We start from the raw sequence: 18,234 nt of genomic DNA on the forward strand, positions 1-18,234 counted from the left end.
TGCCTGAAGAAGAGAATGAATTTCTTTCAAAATGCTTCTGGTGCAAGAGGCGGGCTATGATCTGGTACATACTGCCTGTATCCGAGACTGAGTTGAGGAATTGGATCTGGTGTAAAAATGCCTTAGGAGAAACTTCAAGAAAAACAACAGACCTACATCCCCAGACTAGGAGGAGGGATACAGTGATTGTAATGAGGTCAACCAGGTGAATGTCATAGAATATGAGTTCCTTGATTGGGGCTGTTAACTGGTCCAATCAGGGAGCCCTGGCTGACACATATAAACAGGGGTGTCAGAGGTTCTGTTCACTTTGACAGCTGGCTCTGAAGAAGCCAGACCAATGTCAAGGACTATGCATGTAAATAATGGGTGACTTGGACTTGGTGACAGGATAGCAGCCTGTGGAGTTACTTCAGAGAGAAACTTTAGAGAGGTGTTTAGCTTCCTGAGTATTGTGGGAGAGCATTCAATCACTTTTGTGATTAATGCTTTGTAATGGTGAAAAGCTTTAGAGAGTTGGGGAGTTGAATTGTTTACAGCAGAGTTCCCAACATTCTCCGGTTCTTGTTGCCACAGTACTTGTGTGACTGGTCCACTTATGTATCTTATCAATGGTAACCATCCAGGATGTTTAAATAGCTGAAATGTTGAAAAGAAGATCTGTTGCAACATTTTTGCTGAAACTTCAAGTTTATTTTCCTTCGCTTCTTGGATGGCTAACTTTGGTAATATGTAGAGCTCAGAAAGTTTGAGAAAACTATTAAATTTCTTCTACAATCATACTAAGTCACATTAGACCAATCAATTAAGTCAACAGTTCATAGATTATGTATGTAGAACATCTATGCAAAGTTGTTCCCTAATTTTATTCATTTTTGTAAATTTTGTGCTATTTTTCATCACCATCTTGTTGATCAGAAGAGAATTATAGTTCCCACTGTACAAATATCTACACAGCTCCTCATTTTTATGTTTATTGACTTTGGGGATTTAGAAGTTCGAGCACCTGTTTCTGTGACAGTCAAAAGCCTCGATAGTATTGTGGACAACATTCTTATTTCTGTTTGTTTAGAAAAGCCAGGGGTTCAGTTAAAGCATTTATTTTCATTCTTTTATGGATTCTTGAAGTTTCCTTAGTCAGGTCTGAATTGGTAGTGTTTGTAAAGGTGTAGTTGATACATTTATTCACATCACTTGTTTCAGTTTGAAAAATGTTTTTGACAGCAGAGGTTGGAACACAACAGGATAGTTCCACTCAAGATATTTTGCAACACTTTATTATCAACATGGACTTTTCTTTAAAACTTTACTATAAAGACGTCTGTCCATGTTTCAAATATTGCTCATTTTAATCAAATAACAACCCACATCTATGGCCAGTGGTGTCCTGCAGGGATCAGTGCTGGGATCTTTGTTGTTTGTAATATATACACACACACAAACGCACACACACATATATAGAGGAGAATATAGAGGCTTGATTAATAAGTTAATAGATGACATAAAGATTGAGGGAGCTGCGGATAGTGAGGAGGATTGCCAGAGGATGAAGCAGGATATAGATAAGCTGGAAACGTTGGTGGAGAAATGGCAGATGGAGTTTAATTTGGCCAAACGCAAGGTAATGTGTTTTGCAAGACCTAAGGAAAGGGATGTATACAGTAAATGGCAAAACACCTCACAGCATCAACATCTGGATGGATCTTGGCATACACGTCTACTGTTCCCTGAAAGTTGTAACAGAAGAGGATGAGTAAGCCAAGAATGTAAATAGCAGGCTTGCTTTCATCGTTTGGGACATAGAGTATAAAAACTGGTAAGTCATGTTGTAGCTGTGTGGACTTTAGTTAGGCCATATCTAGAATATTGTGTATAGTTTTGTTTGCCACACTACCAGACTGAGAGGGTGCAGAAATGGGTTACCAGATGTTGGCTGGTATGGAGGGTATTTGCTACGAGGAGAGTTGGACAAACCTAGTTTGCTTTCATTTGAATGTAGGAGGCTGAGGGTCAACTTGATAGAGGTTTACTGAAGTGTGCGAGGCATGGATAGTCAGTGCCTTTTTTCCCAAGTCGAACTATCAGTTACTCAGGGACAGAGGTAACACGAGGTAAGTTTAAGGGAGTTGTAAGAGGCAATTTCTTTTACATAGACAGTAAGTGCCTGGAATCAGCTTCCAGAGGAGATGGTGGAGGCAGTAATGTTTAAGTTTACAGATACATGAAAAGGCAGGGAGTAAAGGGATATGGACCACATAGAAGAAAAGGTTTTTAGTTCAGAAAGCCATCATGTCTCAGTGGACCGAAGGGCCGGTTCCTGTGCGGTTCTTTGTTTTTTTGTTCTCTTTGTGTAAGAGTATCACAGAATTGTTGTCGCTCGGATGGAGGCCATTTGTCCGTAATGTCTGCATTGACTCTCCAAGTTAGCAATGAATTTAGTATCATTCTCTCGCCTTCTCTCATAACTACCTCCCTTTTTAAATAATGGTCTAATTCAATATTGTTTCAAACCTTAACCATTCACTGCATAAAAATGTTTTTCCTTTCATTGCTTTTGCTTCTTTTGACTTTTTTTCCCACCTATGTTCTCAAGTCAAAGAGTCGTAGAGTCATAGAGATATACAGCACAGAACGTCCTCTGTCCTTTTATGGATGGGGATCATTCTTCCAATCTACCTTCTGGAACCACTGATAGTTTTGAATAACTCTTTAAGCTACTTCTCTGTCTTTTTTTCTTAAAAGGAAAATGATCCTAACTTCTCCAATCTTCCAAACTTCCTAACTGAACTTCCTCATTCCTAGAACAGTTGTCATAGATCTTTTCTGCACTCTTTTTAATGCCTTCATTTAGACTGCATCAAAACTGAACTTGTATCTGTTAGTTCTTGGTCTTGTGTTCTATAATGCTCTTAATGAAGTCTCACTGAAACAGACCTTTCGGTCCAACTTATCCATGCCGAGCAGATACCCTAAATTAATTTAGTCCCTTTTGCCAGCAGATGGCCCATATCCCTCTAAACCCTCCTATTCATACACTTGTCCAGATGCTTTTTAAATGTTGTAATTAAACCAGCCTCCACCACGTCCTGTGGCATCTTTTTCCATACAAACACCATCCTCTGTGTGAAAAGGTTTCCCTTTAGGTTCTTTTTAAATATTTCCCCCCTCACCCTAAATCTATGTCTTCTAGTTCTGGACTCCCCCACCTCAGTGAAAAGACCTCGTCTATTTACCATATTCATGCTCCTCGTGATTTTTAAAACCTCTATAAGGTCACTCCTCAGCCTCTGATGCTTCAGGGAAAACAGCCCCAACCTATTCAGCCTCTCCCTATTGTTCAAACACTTTAACCCTGGCAACATTCTTGTAAATCTTTTCTGAACCCTTTCAAGTTTCACAACATCCTTCCTATAGGGAGAGACCAGAATGGCACACCGTATTCCAAAAGTGGCCGAACCAATGTCCTGCACAGCCGCAACATGATCTCCCAACTCCTATATTCGATGCTGTAACCAATAAAATAAAGCACACCAAGCGCCGCCTTTACTATCCTATCTACCTGTGATTTCACTTTCAAGGAACTATGAACCTGCACTCCAAGTTCTTTTGTTCAGCCATCCTCCCCAGGACCTTACTATCAAGTGTTTAAATGCTGTCCTGATTTGCCTTTCTAAAATGCAGCTCCTCACATTTATCTAAATTATACTCCATCTGCCACTCCTTGGCCCAGTAGCTCAACTGATCAATTGCATTTGATCTGCTTCATGTGAAAAATCTATAATTCTGATATGTGGTCCCGGGCTTTGTTGTTTTTATAACTAATGAACCTACTTTATGAGTTGTGATACATCTGCAATACAGGAGGGGTGAACCCAGATCCTCTAGCCGTGAGTAGGGACACTGCACCCATACTACAAATTCATCCTGGTGGTTTATAGAATTTGGCAGAGGAAGCTAAAATTTCATTTGTACATTATGTGTGATCATTACCAGAAATGTGGACATGCTTAGCTGTTGATATGCCCAGAAAATTGGGAAAGCGTGACAACACATAAAGTGTATACGTGAATCAAAGAACGAAGAAAATCTTACTAGTCTACCTTTGTTATTCCTTTTGTCAGTGTGGATTTTTAATGTTTGTTGTATGATGAGCTAATATTGTAGTAGAAAATAGAAATAAGTGGGTTTGAATCAATTGATACAAGTAACATTTATTGATATAAAAGTATTGGGATAATTGGGTTATATTTTAATTATAAATTAGAATAAATAATTTTTGCCCTGAACAACATAAGGGAGGTGCTGTACCTTCTAAGCTGATTCTCAATAAATTTCCACTTTAAATTCTCCTTGACATGCAGATTCAGCAATATGCTGCAATGGGATTTGAATTTTCATGTAACTGACAAAATTGTTAATCATTGCTGTGTTTTTATGCTTTTTACAAACTGACAGAGCAATGTTTACACTTCTTAATGGCTTCCTTTATGGTTGCTAATTGATTTGCTTCATTACCATATGCCATTAGAGTAGTGGAATGCAGTAAATGAGCTGTTTGATGCTCGAACATAATGAACTAATTAGGCTAATTAAAATCAATGCATGCCAATATTTAACCAAGAATTGGAATGCTACTTTTATCTGTGGAAGCCACCAACTCAGTAACTGAGATCTAATGCTGATTTATGAGTGCCTGATGATCATTAGTTGGAATAAATTGATTGTAGTAGTAAAAACAGCATTATTCAAGTAGATGATACTAAGTGCATTGTCAGGTCACCAAAAAGGGCAAGCTTACACATGTTGTAGATTGTCACCTTAAACCTCTGTTCGTATATCAGACTGCTGATGTGAAAACTTACTTTATTGCTCAGATGGTTATTAAATGGTATAAACTACTTTGTGTGATGGATTTCACAATGGTGGTGAAAATTTAAATAAGGAATTAAATTTTAAAATGACAAGCTTCCCAATTAACATACTTTTGTACCCATATGTTTTGGTGAGGGAAATACAAAAAATAATGATACAATTCAGAAGCATTGTCAGATGTATCAGAAATCCCTTTGCCAGTTCATCTATTCAGGTACAGGTGGCTTCAATGAGATTTTTTGCAGTTTGTGCTTGGACTATGATGTAGATAGGAAGCCATCTTTACAATATAAAAATGGGTGTAGATTGTTCTATTTTTAACCATGCAACTCACCCCAACTTTATTTAAAATGCCGTGGGAAGAATACATATTTGAGTAGGAGCTAGAGCAAGGATAGGAAATAACTCGACAGAGGCTGATATCCTATCACCAAGTCACCCTTTACGAACATATGGAGAGTCCATGATACTGATCCAGCTCCCTCAGAGCCAGCCCTCAGAGTGAACAGGATGTCTGACACTCCTGTTCTTATTTGTCAGCCAAAGGCTCCCTAACTGGATTTGATTAAAAGCCCCAATCAGGGAACTCATATTTTCTAAGGATGATCTGACTGACCTCATTGCAAGCGCTGCAGGATTGGAGACAATGTCAAATAAATGGTTTTAAGGAGATTTTTTTGAAGATGGGTTGAATGTAATGATTGAAGGCATGAGGTGTGAAATTAGGTTAGAGTTGATTCTCCTGGCACGATAGGATAAGAACGTGTGAGAATTTGTAAACCACAGCTCTGAAGAAATTTTATTCTGCATAGGGATGTGATTGAAGGGCTTTTAGTAGGACACTCATAGTTTATGTAAGGCACGGTGGCTCAGTGATTAGCACTCCTGCCTCAAAGTGCCAGGGACCCAGATTCGATTCCACCCTCGGGTAATGTGTGGAGTTTGCACATTCTCCCCATATCTTGGTTTTTCCACTGGGTGCTTCAGTTTCCTCCCACAGTCCAAAGATATGCAAGTTAGTTGGATTGGCCATGCTAAATTTTCCATTGTGTTCAGGTATGTGTAGGTTAGGTGTGTTAGCCATGGGAAAGCAGGATTACAGGGATAGGGTAGGGGGATGGGTTTGGGTGGGATGCTGTTCAGAGGACTGGTGTGGACTTGTCGCGTCAAATGGTCTGTTTCCACATTGTAGGCTCCACATTCAACATGGAGCCTAAGGAGCGAGACTGTGACAAATGTAAACTTTCCCTCCTCCAAATCAAATGCTGCCCCTTGGTGACATCATTGGAAAGCACAGTGTTAGTTTTCCTGTAAACACTGGTATCCTTGTCATTACCACACTTGTTTTTTCTACTGTTGCAAAATTATTAGGTTGCTTATCCAATATCTTGTACTGGATGAGCCGAAATTTCTTCCAATGAAATGTTGGGAAATCTGAAGCAGTTGTTATCAGTCCCTTTCCCAAACTCTCTATATTGATTCCATATCTCTCTCTGGCAACAGTCTGAGATTAAACTAGCTATTTGCGAGCTTTGTGACTTCACTAAGACTACCTTTTTCTACCTGCATAACATCAGCGAACTTCATCCTGCCTGAGCCTATTTACTGCTGAAACTCTCATCCATGCTTTAATTACCTCTAGATTTTACACTTCAAATACATTTTAGCTGATCCCTCATTTTCTCTGTTCACCAAATTTGAGGTCTTCTAAAATTCTACTGCCCATATGTATTAACTCATTTCAAGTTTGGTATGGTACCCTTCTTGCTTTGTGGTATGCCTACATTGGTTCCCCGTTGTTATAGACCAGACTGGATTCCCTGAAGTGTATTATGGAAATAGCCTAAACCTTAACTTTTATATTTTGATGTGGAGGTACTGGTGTTGGACTGTGGTGGACAAGGTCAGAAGACTTCACCTGATGAAGGAGCAGTGCTCTTAAAGCTTGCAATTTCAAATAAACCTGTTGCACTATGACCTGGTGTGTGATTTATGACTTTATAGTTTTGAAAATGAAATTGTAAGTCGCTTTAATCAAAACACATTTTATTCTTACAATACAGTTAAAATAAAACAAAAAGAAGAATTTGCATAACTTGACTCCATTGAAACACTTAACAAACGAATGTATGTTTAGCCACTTGTCATCAAACGTTCCCATGTACACACCTTTTGGCAAAAATGCAATTCACAAAACAGGCATTATACTCACGTGCTGTTTCTTCATTCTAGCAGCAGAGAACTCAAACATTTAGTTCCAGCAGCCAGCAGAAACCTTCTCAACTAAATGAAAATAAAATTAAACCCTTCCTGGGTCTGTGGGAACTCTGACCCCACCCACTCATGAAAATGTCTGAAGGAGACATCTCAGCAGCACTGTTACAATACGTCGCTGCAAGAGAAACAGAACCAAACACATTTCTTAAAAACAGTACCATCACCCTGTCTTAATTTTAAAATTCTCATCCTTGTTTGCAAATATCATCATGACCTGGCATCTCTGTCTGTCTATGTAATCTCTTCCAACCCACAACAGTATGAAATGCCTATATCTTCTAATTTTGGCCCCTTAAGTATCCCTGATTTTATCATGGCACTATAGCTGACTGCGTCTTCGGTTGCTCAAGACATAAGTGTAAGCTGGCCCTAAATTTAGCAAGAGAAATGAGAGCATAGTGTATATCTGGAGCAAATTCAAAGTGATGCCATCTGGAATGCACTAATATTGTAGTTGAGATTAAAAAAACTGTTACACTTCAGTATTTTTCTAGGTAACTATAAACCACAGGCAAGCAACTACAGTTCTGTCAGTTTAACCTTAATGGTGGGCTGGCTTCGAGAAGTTGTAATTCAGGACAAAGTTATGTTGGAAACCAAGCATGGAACTTCTGTTCAGGAACTTGCATGCAACTAATTTGCTGAAGTTTTTTGATGGGGTACAAATAAGACCAAGAGATGTTTTCATCAGGCAAAGAGGGGTGAATGACTTCGTTGTCTTTTCATCACATCAATGGATATTTAAGAATTTGAGAAGATGGAATTGCCAGACCAATATAGATAGTTTATAATTACCCGTTCAGCGCTGTAATTACCCAACTCTGGAGTAATTGGGACTTGAACGCAAGGCTCCCAGCTCATGGATCAGGACACTATAACAGCCTACCACAACTGCCAGGCCGGTACAGTTCATTCCGCCAAATTATTAATGTGCTGGTTGTAAAGAATTAGCCAACAGGTTTCCTTGAATTTTACATTGATTGACCTGAAACTAATCTGGGTAAAAACATTTGACAAGTTTACACCTGTCTTGAAATCACAGCATTCAATCCATGAACACTATGACAAAAACAATGGATGAAAACTGCTTACAGTACTCCAGATGTGGTCTCACAAGAACCTTGTACAGTTGCAGTCGGACTTCCCTACTCTTATGCTCCAACTCCCTTGAAAGAAGGACCAACATTCCATTAGCCTTCCTGATTATCTGTGACATTGTATGCTAGCATTCTGTGTTCAAGGACAAGTACTCCAAATCCCTTTATATTGCAGCTTCCTGCAGTTTTTCCCATTAAATGATCGCTATCTTAGTATAGAGCACACAATTCTAAAAGGACATAGGTAAATTGAAGGCATCAATGGATAAATGGCAGATGAAATTTGATGCAGAGGAGTGATTCATTTTGATAGGACAAATGCAGAGAGACAATATAAAATAGAGTGTCTAATTCTAAACGGCATGCAGGTCGCAAGAGTGGTTAATTTATGTTAAGAAACTTTACAGTATCCTGGGCTTTATTACTAGGAGCATAAAGTATAAAAACAAGGAAGTTGTGTTATATTTGTGGAGGACACTAGCTCATGTTCAACAGGAATATTGCGTCCAGTACTGGGCACCACACTTAAGTGAAGATGTGAGGGTATTAGAGAGACAATAGAACAGATCTGCAAGAATCGTTCCAGAAATGAGGAACTTCAGTTATGAAGGTAGATTGGAGAAGATGGGACTTTTTTCTCCTTGTTGAAGAGGCGAGTGAAAGGAAGTTTGATCAAGGTGTTCAAAATCATGAGAGGTGTGCATGCATAGGGAAAGGGTGTTCTCATTTGTGTAAGGATTGACAGTGAGTGGCCTAAATATTAGGTAATTGACAAAACGATGCAATGGTGACATGAAAAGCCGATGCAGTAAGTGGCAAGCATCTGGAATTCATTACTTGAGAGTCTGGTGGAGGACGATTCAATTGAGGCATTCAACAGAGAATTCGATTGTTATCTGAAAACAAAGAATCTGCTGGAGTTGAAGGAGTGAAATGAGGTATATTGCTTTTACAGAGAGTTGGTGCATAGAAAATGGACTAAATGGCCTCCTTTTGTGCCGCAGCAATTCTAACAATTCTGTGATCCTATGCTATTTTGAATGATGCCATTCAATCCAATGTTAAAGGGAACTGTTGTCTATCATGCTTCATGGACAAAATCTGGAAATGAGAATCTTTAAAACCCTTAAAAGGGAAGTACCCTTTATTTCTGCTAACCATATTTCCTTTCTTTTTATGTATTGTAGTTTCCTTCCCTTCACTTGAGGAGTATTCCATTGGAGCAAGTTGTGAAACCAGCACTTCGTTGTTCAACTATGTAAGTACAGAGTTAAAGACATTTTGTCTGCCTTCGGTCAAGCTGTGTAATCCAATGGCTTTTCAATGTGCTCCACTGGAATGGAAACAAAAATAGGTACGACTTGTGCAATGCATACTGTACCTAAAAAAAAACCAAAGAACTGCAGACGCTGGAAATCAGAAACAAAAACAGAAATTGCTGAAAAGACAGAAATTGCTGAAAACATTGGATTGAATGGCATCATTCAAAATAGCATAGGATTACAGAATTGTTAGAATTGCTGCGGCACAGAAGGAGGCCATTTAGTCCATCTTCTATGCACCAACTCTCTGTAGAAGCAATATTGGTAGCATCTGTGGAGGGAAAGCAGTGTTAATGTTTTGGGTCCAGTGATCAGTTCTGAAGAAGGGTTGCATGCTGTGCCTAGTTGAACCAAATATATTTTGACCTAGCAAATCACCCTTAAATGAATTGCTGGATGTTGTTCAATAATCGGTCAAAGAACATCTCAGTTTTTTCCTTAATTGTAACTAAAATATTGTGCATACTGGAAATCTGGAAAACAGAAAGGCTGGAGCAACTCAGCATCTGTGGAGAGAAAAACAGTGTTAAAGTTTTGAATTTTTGACTCTTCCTTGGAACAAAGTAGGTTTCTCCAGTACTTTATGTTTTTATTTTAGTTTTTTTCTTCTTCTTCTTTGGTCTAGAAGAAGAAAGTGGGTGCTCTTTAGCTCATGTGGAAATTATTCCCCACTTTTGGCTTATTTATTTTGACCCTGACTGGAATCCCTTTCTTCCTACCCCTCGGCTAGCACAAGGGCCAGTTGATCTGCTTCACCAAGGACCATCAGCAGAATACCTATTAGCCTCCGAATGTTCATCATCATCAATAAATGAGGCCCATATCTGAATTTCATCTTCAAGCTGGCACATTCTGGAATTCGTATTGAATTTATTTGGATGGAACTAATTCGGTTTCCAGAGAGTTTGGCACTTCACTGTTGCCCTGCAATTTTTTAAACTCTAATATTTTTAAAAACAACAAAGGGCATATTTAACCAAATTGTCAGTTGCAGGATGTAAGGGTTATTAGTACAATTATGTTCCTAGCCATATTTATATAAGATCAGTTAATATAATACCAGTCAAATTGATATGAAATTATTGAAGTATTTGTAATGGTTGTAAAACCATAGAGCTTTCCCTGTTGTTTAGACTTCCTCAGCTGGAAAGTTTTGACATCTGCTAGTTTGGAACAGTTGTCAGCAGCAGGGTAGCTGCTTTCAGGAACAGTTGGCTGCATGGCTGCATGCCAGCTTGTACCATCTGTGCACCTGACATTTCTTTCTAATTAACAGAGGGGTTAATTGTTTTGACAGGCTCAAGTGTAGTGTCTAACATTACCCAAGGGAGATACATAAGTGTAGGAGTGGCAGGGAACTGGAAATGGTGAAACTAGCATTCTGTTGTCAGACATTGGTTAACAGCAACTGATGGTTTTACTACCTAGGCATTTGCAATAAGGTTGAACAATTTTTCTGATGAATTATGCCTATCTGTTGTAATAATGTAGAAGGAATTGAGCTTAGCAAGGCAAAGACCACTGCCTTGAGGCAATTGTGGGGGACCAATTTGCATGTTATTACTGCATATTCATACCTAATTTTGTTAGACCATGCTAATAGAATAAAATGGCAGTATAAAAAAACCTACCCTTGACTCTGTAGCCAACAAAGCTTACGCATTTCTCTTTTTCTTTCAATTCTGATTGCTAATCATTTAGGTAAAGATTCAGATAATGGCAGAAATGCTATTTGTTGGTCACGCCACATAACCTATTCTGTATCCTGAGAGATTATTTATTTATTTCAGTTTTGTATAGTATTCATAATAGTAATTTTAAATGGTTCACAGCTGTTCTGAATGTGGAACACTTGGACAATGAAATTACACTGCATGCTAAAAATAGATACCACTTTTAAATTATGATTTAAGTTCAGCAATATTTTCACACTGCTTTCTATCTTTACATTTTTCATGAAAATGCTTTCAGATGTAACAGGATATTTAATCAGTAATGTGTATTACCCGGATTTCACACTGAACTTAGCTCTCAAAACTTGTGTGAGAAGACTGGACTTTTAGATTAGAGGAAAGTAGTCTTTATTTTAACTTTTAAACATCAAATAAATATTTTGCCTTTATAATTAATAATTGTCATTGCATAAGCTGCAGTTTTATCAACGTTTTTGTTATTTTGTTTCACGGGTTTTGGCGTTGCTGGCTCAGTAGTCATTTGTCACCCAACACCAATTGCTGTTGAGAAAGCAGTTGTGAGCCAACTTCCTGACCACTGCAGTTATGTAATGCTGATATACCAATAGTGCTGCTCAGAAAATTTCCAGGATTTTGACACAGAAATGGTGAAAGGTTGGTGGTGTAATACTATGTCACACTGATGTATGAATTGGTGGCAAACTTGCAGTTGGTGGTTTTCTTAAATCACTGCTGTCTTAGACTTTCTTCAGTGGGTAAAGGTTGTAGGTTTGGAAGATACATTTGAAGGAGACATGGTGAGTGCTGCACTGTGTCCTGTAGATTGTATGCAATGTGACCATAGTGTGCTAGTATAAGACTTTGGGATGCACTTTAACTTAAGTTGGAATACCAAAATCAATTATAGTTATAAACTGAGTGTGAGAGAAAGCCAATCTAAAAGTCTATTAGCCCTGATTAATTTCAAGACATATTCCAGACATAAATACGTCTTCAAAGGTTTTCACAAATTTTAGTAAGTTTTTTGGAAAAGTACAAAAGAAATCTGTTTTGTTAAGCAGTTTTTTGGTCAATCCAGTGTGTGTGCTGAAAACACACAGTACGTCAGCCAGCATCCAAGGAGCAGGAGAATCAACGTTTCGGGCATAAGCCAGTTCACGTTGGAATACCAGTTTGTGACACTAGTTGCCTGAGCACGTGCCTCTTATTCTGTTTTATTGACCACTTTCTTCTATCTTTAGTCTTCATGTTTGGGGCACAAACCTACCAAGAAACATCATGTATTGGCCTCTGCTATCCACAATCCCCTTTACATGATTAGATACATCCTAATTTCTAATTGACTTATTAGTGCGTGAACAGTTCATGGCCAATTTTGGAATGGTAAGGTAGTGTCTGCCCAATTCCTAATCAGTTTCTTTAAAAGCAATGGCCATTTTATTGATATCTTTTCCATCTGTCTCCTGGTTCATTCTTTGACATTCCAATCACTTTATAAGGTCAGCCCCTTTGGGATAGCTCGCCCTTTGTTTACCAAATCTCTACCTGGACAAGGTGGCCACCTGCTTAGAGTGTGTGTGTCACCTTTTTGTGATTTGCTATACTCCCAAATGTTCCAACTGGTACATTTAAAAAGTTCAAAACAACTATAAGATTGCAAAATTTATCACAAAACCTAATACCAGAAAGTTATATAGTTAGATATATATTCCCATTGGTTAGTTATATATTTTAAGTTTCAAAACTAAATGAATCGAAGCATTTACTTCAAAACATTTTACAATTCATATTAGCTTGAACCATTAAAGCAACCAAAAAGTTGCACATATTACTTTTGATCTGGACAATAATTTATGGCTCTTTCCCTTACAAGAACTGTTTTACAACTAACCACAATTGCACAAAATATCAATTTTATCCTCATTTGCTTAATCAAGCCAAACTTATTGAAAAATAACTCTATCTTACACTTGTGGTTTAGGGAGTGCATGTTTAAGGAAATGAATGTATCATATTATTTTAACTTAACTAATATTAGGTGGGTTAAGTGTTATTTGTGACTAATTAATGGGAATGGGGGGAGATTGTAAATTGCCCAATTTACAACAAGCCCCTCTGAGGTCTTTGGGCCAATCTTAACCAAACTTAGTGGACTCATACCACTGGTGAATAGTATATCATAGGGACATGATGTCTAAACACTTCTGTCAGGGTGGCTTTGGCATCATAACTGAGGATCCTTAGCCTTACCTACACTGTGTCTCTGCTAACACCATAAATTCACTGATTTAAGCAATTCTAAGAATATATTCCAGAAATGAATCTTCGTCACAAATACAGACTTTTCTTTCGTATTTAATTTTTGTTATATTTTATTTGTGTAAGATTTATGTAAGTTATATTCCAAGAAGCTTCACACCATTACTCAATGAAAGAGGTATGCAGGCAGCATTTAGAGCCAGGGAACATGTTAGAAAATGTCAAGCAACACTAAGATAAGGAGAAGGTGAGACAAGAGTGAGAATTTGACAGAGTGATAGTATGGAAGAAGAACCAGTGTTGCAGGAAAGAGATCAATTGCTTCAAAATGTTTTGATTTATGCCCTTCAAATTGATGAAAAACAAGTCCCAGAATATGATATTGACATTGAGATGTAAAAAGAACCACCTTCGGTCTTCTGGACAAGTTATAGTTTATGATTGTCATGCTAATAATGAGTCACATGACCTACTGAATATTCTTCTCATGGGAACAACAACAACATCAAAATACTTCTTGAAAAACATCAGAAAATGTAACAACTGGGTAATATCAGCAAGAAATCTCTCTGTTTTGGCTGAAGAGGAAAGAAGTTCTAAGGTGGTCTATAATGAAATATTTAAAGTTGAAACGAACATTGTAAATGCATATTGTGGCACTGAAAATGTAGAGATTGATGCTACAGATGTTGTCTTTTGATATTGAAATATTCAGAGATAAACAAGTGTTGAGAAGATTAATGTTAATGAGGTTTTTAATCTTGAGGATTTACAGAATGAAGCAGGATATGGAGAAGTAGTATATGGTAGAAACTACAAGCAGGTACAGTTTCAGATCCAGTTTTTTTATGAACTGTTGTATTTAAAATCTTTTGCTGTGCATGAATGTTAATTATTATTTAATGAGTAAAGTAATTTACTGGCTCATGGGGCCAGTTAGCACAGTGGTATGTTTATTAGTGCTCGATTGCCCATCGCTTCCTGCATTACGAGTGGTCTGAGTTACATGTAACCTGTTGTGACAAAGTAATTTACATTTGCTATAATTTTGCTTTTGTAAATTTTTCATGAACTGTTGGTAAATATCAAAATTTTATTTTGTCTATGAACTACATCCTTATACCCAACAGAAAGAAATCAGAAGAGACATCAAAGTCCCACTTGGAAAGCTTAAAGTCCCAATTCATAGCTGGAGATCAGATGGTTGAAAAGCCTCCTGAGGACTTAAAGGAAGTGTTAAGTGACAGTCGTCTAAGTAAGGCTGAGGTATGTTTAGTTCTGTTATTCAAAGAAAATTGCATGAAGCAGAAAGTGCATGAATACCTTCCAAATCAGTTAGAGGCAATGGAAACAAGGCAAGTTAATGAATGGTGGTCACCATTGACCACAAAAATCTATCCATAAATGTTTAGTGGCTCAAGAGCATTAATTTTCTAATTTTCTCATCTTCAATGTTTGTTTCTATTTGGAACCATCTACAAGAGATTGATTGCATCCAATGACAGGTATGCTTTTGACAGGCCAGTCAGCCAATAAAATGGAAGAATTCTCTCAGCAACTTCAGCAATTGTAAAGATACCAAAATAAAGATTGAGTTTTTCACATGATATTAAATGAGGAACATAATCATCAGAACAAATCAGTTTTTATTTTATTATTTTGGAAAATTTGCAATTTTTGAATATTCCCTGGGAATGAGAGACCACAAATGGATAATTTGCTTTTCAGAGTTAGGGAGATTGCTCAGTCGGTATTACTTGGTACATCATTTAATAATGTAGCTATTCCTGGTTGAGTAAGACTGAACATTTTTACTGATTTCATCGTTATAATAGGGGATAAGTAGTTTGCCACAAATCTGTGATTTCTAATAATTTCATGCGCAAAGACTGTAACCGCGTGCCTTATGGAAGTAGAGTAACTTAAAAATTTCCAAAGTTAACTACATGTACGTATGCCAGATGTTGCGCTGGCTGCCTGGCTATTCATTATACAAAGGTCCCCGATTAATGACTCAGGACTTATGAATGCTCCTACTTACAAGCAAGATCCCATTTTACGGTTAATGTTAAGGTTCCAACATAGGAAAACATTTATTCGTAATACTAAACAGATATTTTATACTGTACTGTATTGTGTTTCAACTTATGAACAAACTAATTTACGTATGTATTCAGGAATGGAACCTGTTTGTAACCTGGGGACCTTTTGTGCGATACATTCTGTGCCAGTGTCCTACTTGTGGACCACTTTTAAAAATATATCCAAAAATATTAACTGCTGTGCAATTATGGTATTTTCTGTTTTTGTTTAGGATTTCATTTGTGTTCAATGTATTGTTTTAAACTATTTTGTTAATGTTCTTCATGCAATATGATCATTAGTCTTTGAGTTCCAAAATTAAAGAACCATTTAAAATGATTATTTGTGTGAATTTTCTGTAGCTTTCATTTTTATGAATTGTATGCTAAACTATTCTGCAACATTTGTATACCCTTAGAATACCCCATAAATTCATGATCTTCCTTGGAATGACCTAATATAATGAATGTAATATAAGTAAGATATCACATTCTTCTGCAAGGTCTGCAATGTTACAAATCATTGAAAATTTAGTTATAAAATAAAATACTTTCAGTCATTTTAAAAGTGAGGAAAATATCACATATTTCAATCACAAATCTTTGTCATAAAAAGCATAATTTCTACGTTTGTCTCTTAACTGATAGTCAATACATAATACAACTATAATACTTTAAACAATCAAGATCCACTTTAATTACACCTCTATCTACTATTGTGCTTGAACTAAAACTATAGTGCAGTTTATATGGTAACAAAATTGGATTTTGGTGAATGTATTAAATGATAGAATGTATTTTGTCTACATTGTTCATGTTATGACTGAAATTGGAGGAGTCCACTGTCTTCTTGTTGTACCAATGCTCTGCCAGTCACAAGTAAAATTTAAATGTATAACCAAGTTTCCAATAAGGCTAGTTATACGCTATATATATATAATGTTTAAAATAAAAAGATTTATCAGAAAATATCCCTTCGAAATGAATAAACTTATTGATTTTACGTGAAAATAAGATTTATTTATCAAAACTATGCTAATTAACAAACTTTTTAAGATGCGAAATTATAAATATCTCCCATTCATAATACCTGCCTGTTCATACCACCTCAAGGAAAATAAGAAGACAAATTTATCTGTAGAGGTTCACTTTGAACAACTCTTGGCTCATAATTGTCCAATTTTGAAGACAACAGGATAAGATGTTTTCAAATGGCTGTTGTTCTGGTATTCTGGCTCCTGTGGACTGATTACATACATTATATATGTACCTCCAATGGATCACCATAGATGCAATTGTTCATGAGATATCGAGACAAGCTCCGTCAGAGCCATCAGCATGAAGCAGCTCAGTGAGTGTAAGAGATGCCACACTGATGAACAAGAACAATTTTAGCAGAGACAGGAAAGCTTATCTGCGTATTGTCTTTATTTCAGCAGGTTGGACACTAACTCCATCTGCATTCAGAACACTGTTTAAATGGAAATATTTAAACAGAAACTAACTCCCTGGCATTTATAAGCCCAGGTGGGTGGCTTCTAGAAAACAAGTTCAGTAATTCGCTAAAGTCAAAACTGAAAGAACTGCTGTGAATTAGAAAGAAAACCAGAAGTTGCTGGAATAGCTCAGCATGTCTGGCAGCAGCTGTGAAGAGAAATCAGAGTAAATGTTTTGGGTCTGGTGACCCTTCCTCAGAATTAGTTAAAGCCATGTGATTTCTAAGAAATGCCTTGTTAACGAAAATGCACCAATATCCAAAGTGACCTTTGTTTTTATTTCAAAACGTACAGGTATGCACAATGCTAGAAAAAAAATGCATCTTCTGTAATCCTTCAAATCTCAAATCTTTCAAAAAATTACATGTGAAACCTTCATAACATCTGAATTTTTGGCGAAAATGGAATGCCAAAATGTAGACAAACATAAGCAGTATATTAAAAACATGTAATCACTTATTCCCGTTCACTCTTTACACGTAACCTCTCTGATATCTTCTTGGTACCTGCATAGTTGACAAAGCATTGCAGGGCAAAACAATGTTTATCTGATAAGGCTGTAATAACAAATTCTACTGGATCACCTAGAATTTTGATTTTTGTATTTTTCTGTAAGGCGAGGCTGGGAGGGAAGACATTGGAACAGCAATGGCAGGAGTTACTAGGGATAATTTGGGAAGCACAGGAGAAATTCATCCCAAGGAAGAAGAAACATATCAAAGGAAGGGCAAGGTAACCTGGCTTACATGGGAAGTCAAGGACAGCATAAAAGCAAAAGAAATAGCATACAATATGGTGAGTGGACATTGGACAGCTGGAAAATGAGACTGGAAAAGTAGTAATGGAGAACAAAGAAATAGTGGAGAAACTAATGAGATTCTTTGCATGAGTTTTCACAGTGGAAGACACCAGCAACATACCAGAACTTCAAGAGAGTCAGGGGGCAGAGGTGAGTGCAGTGGTCATCATTAAGGAGAGGATGCTGAGGAAGCTGAAAGGTTTGTAAGTGGATAAATGACCTGGACCGGATAGACTACACCCTAGAGTAATGAAGGAGTCAGCTGAGGAATTGTGGACGCATTGGTGGTGATCTTTTAGAAATCACTGTTTCGGTAAAAGTCCCAGACAACTAGAAA

General features: G+C 37.2%; 1 protein-coding gene across 1 annotated transcript in view; it reads left to right on the forward strand.

The window, feature by feature from the left end:
• The window catches only part of LOC122549388 (uncharacterized), a 510,886-nt gene that overhangs the window by 66,716 nt on the left and 425,936 nt on the right, over positions 1 to 18,234 (forward strand). Inside the window, exons 4-5 of the mRNA XM_087985979.1 lie at positions 9,434 to 9,504; positions 14,652 to 14,787. Of these exons, the coding sequence (XP_087842105.1) occupies positions 9,434 to 9,504; positions 14,652 to 14,787 (207 nt within the window). The remainder of the gene's footprint in view (positions 1 to 9,433; positions 9,505 to 14,651; positions 14,788 to 18,234) is intronic.

This window comes from Chiloscyllium plagiosum, unplaced genomic scaffold (assembly GCF_037043375.1).
Source record: "Chiloscyllium plagiosum isolate Xiang-an unplaced genomic scaffold, Cpla_swu_hap1 HiC_scaffold_4, whole genome shotgun sequence".
NCBI classification, from domain to species: Eukaryota; Metazoa; Chordata; class Chondrichthyes; order Orectolobiformes; family Hemiscylliidae; genus Chiloscyllium; species Chiloscyllium plagiosum.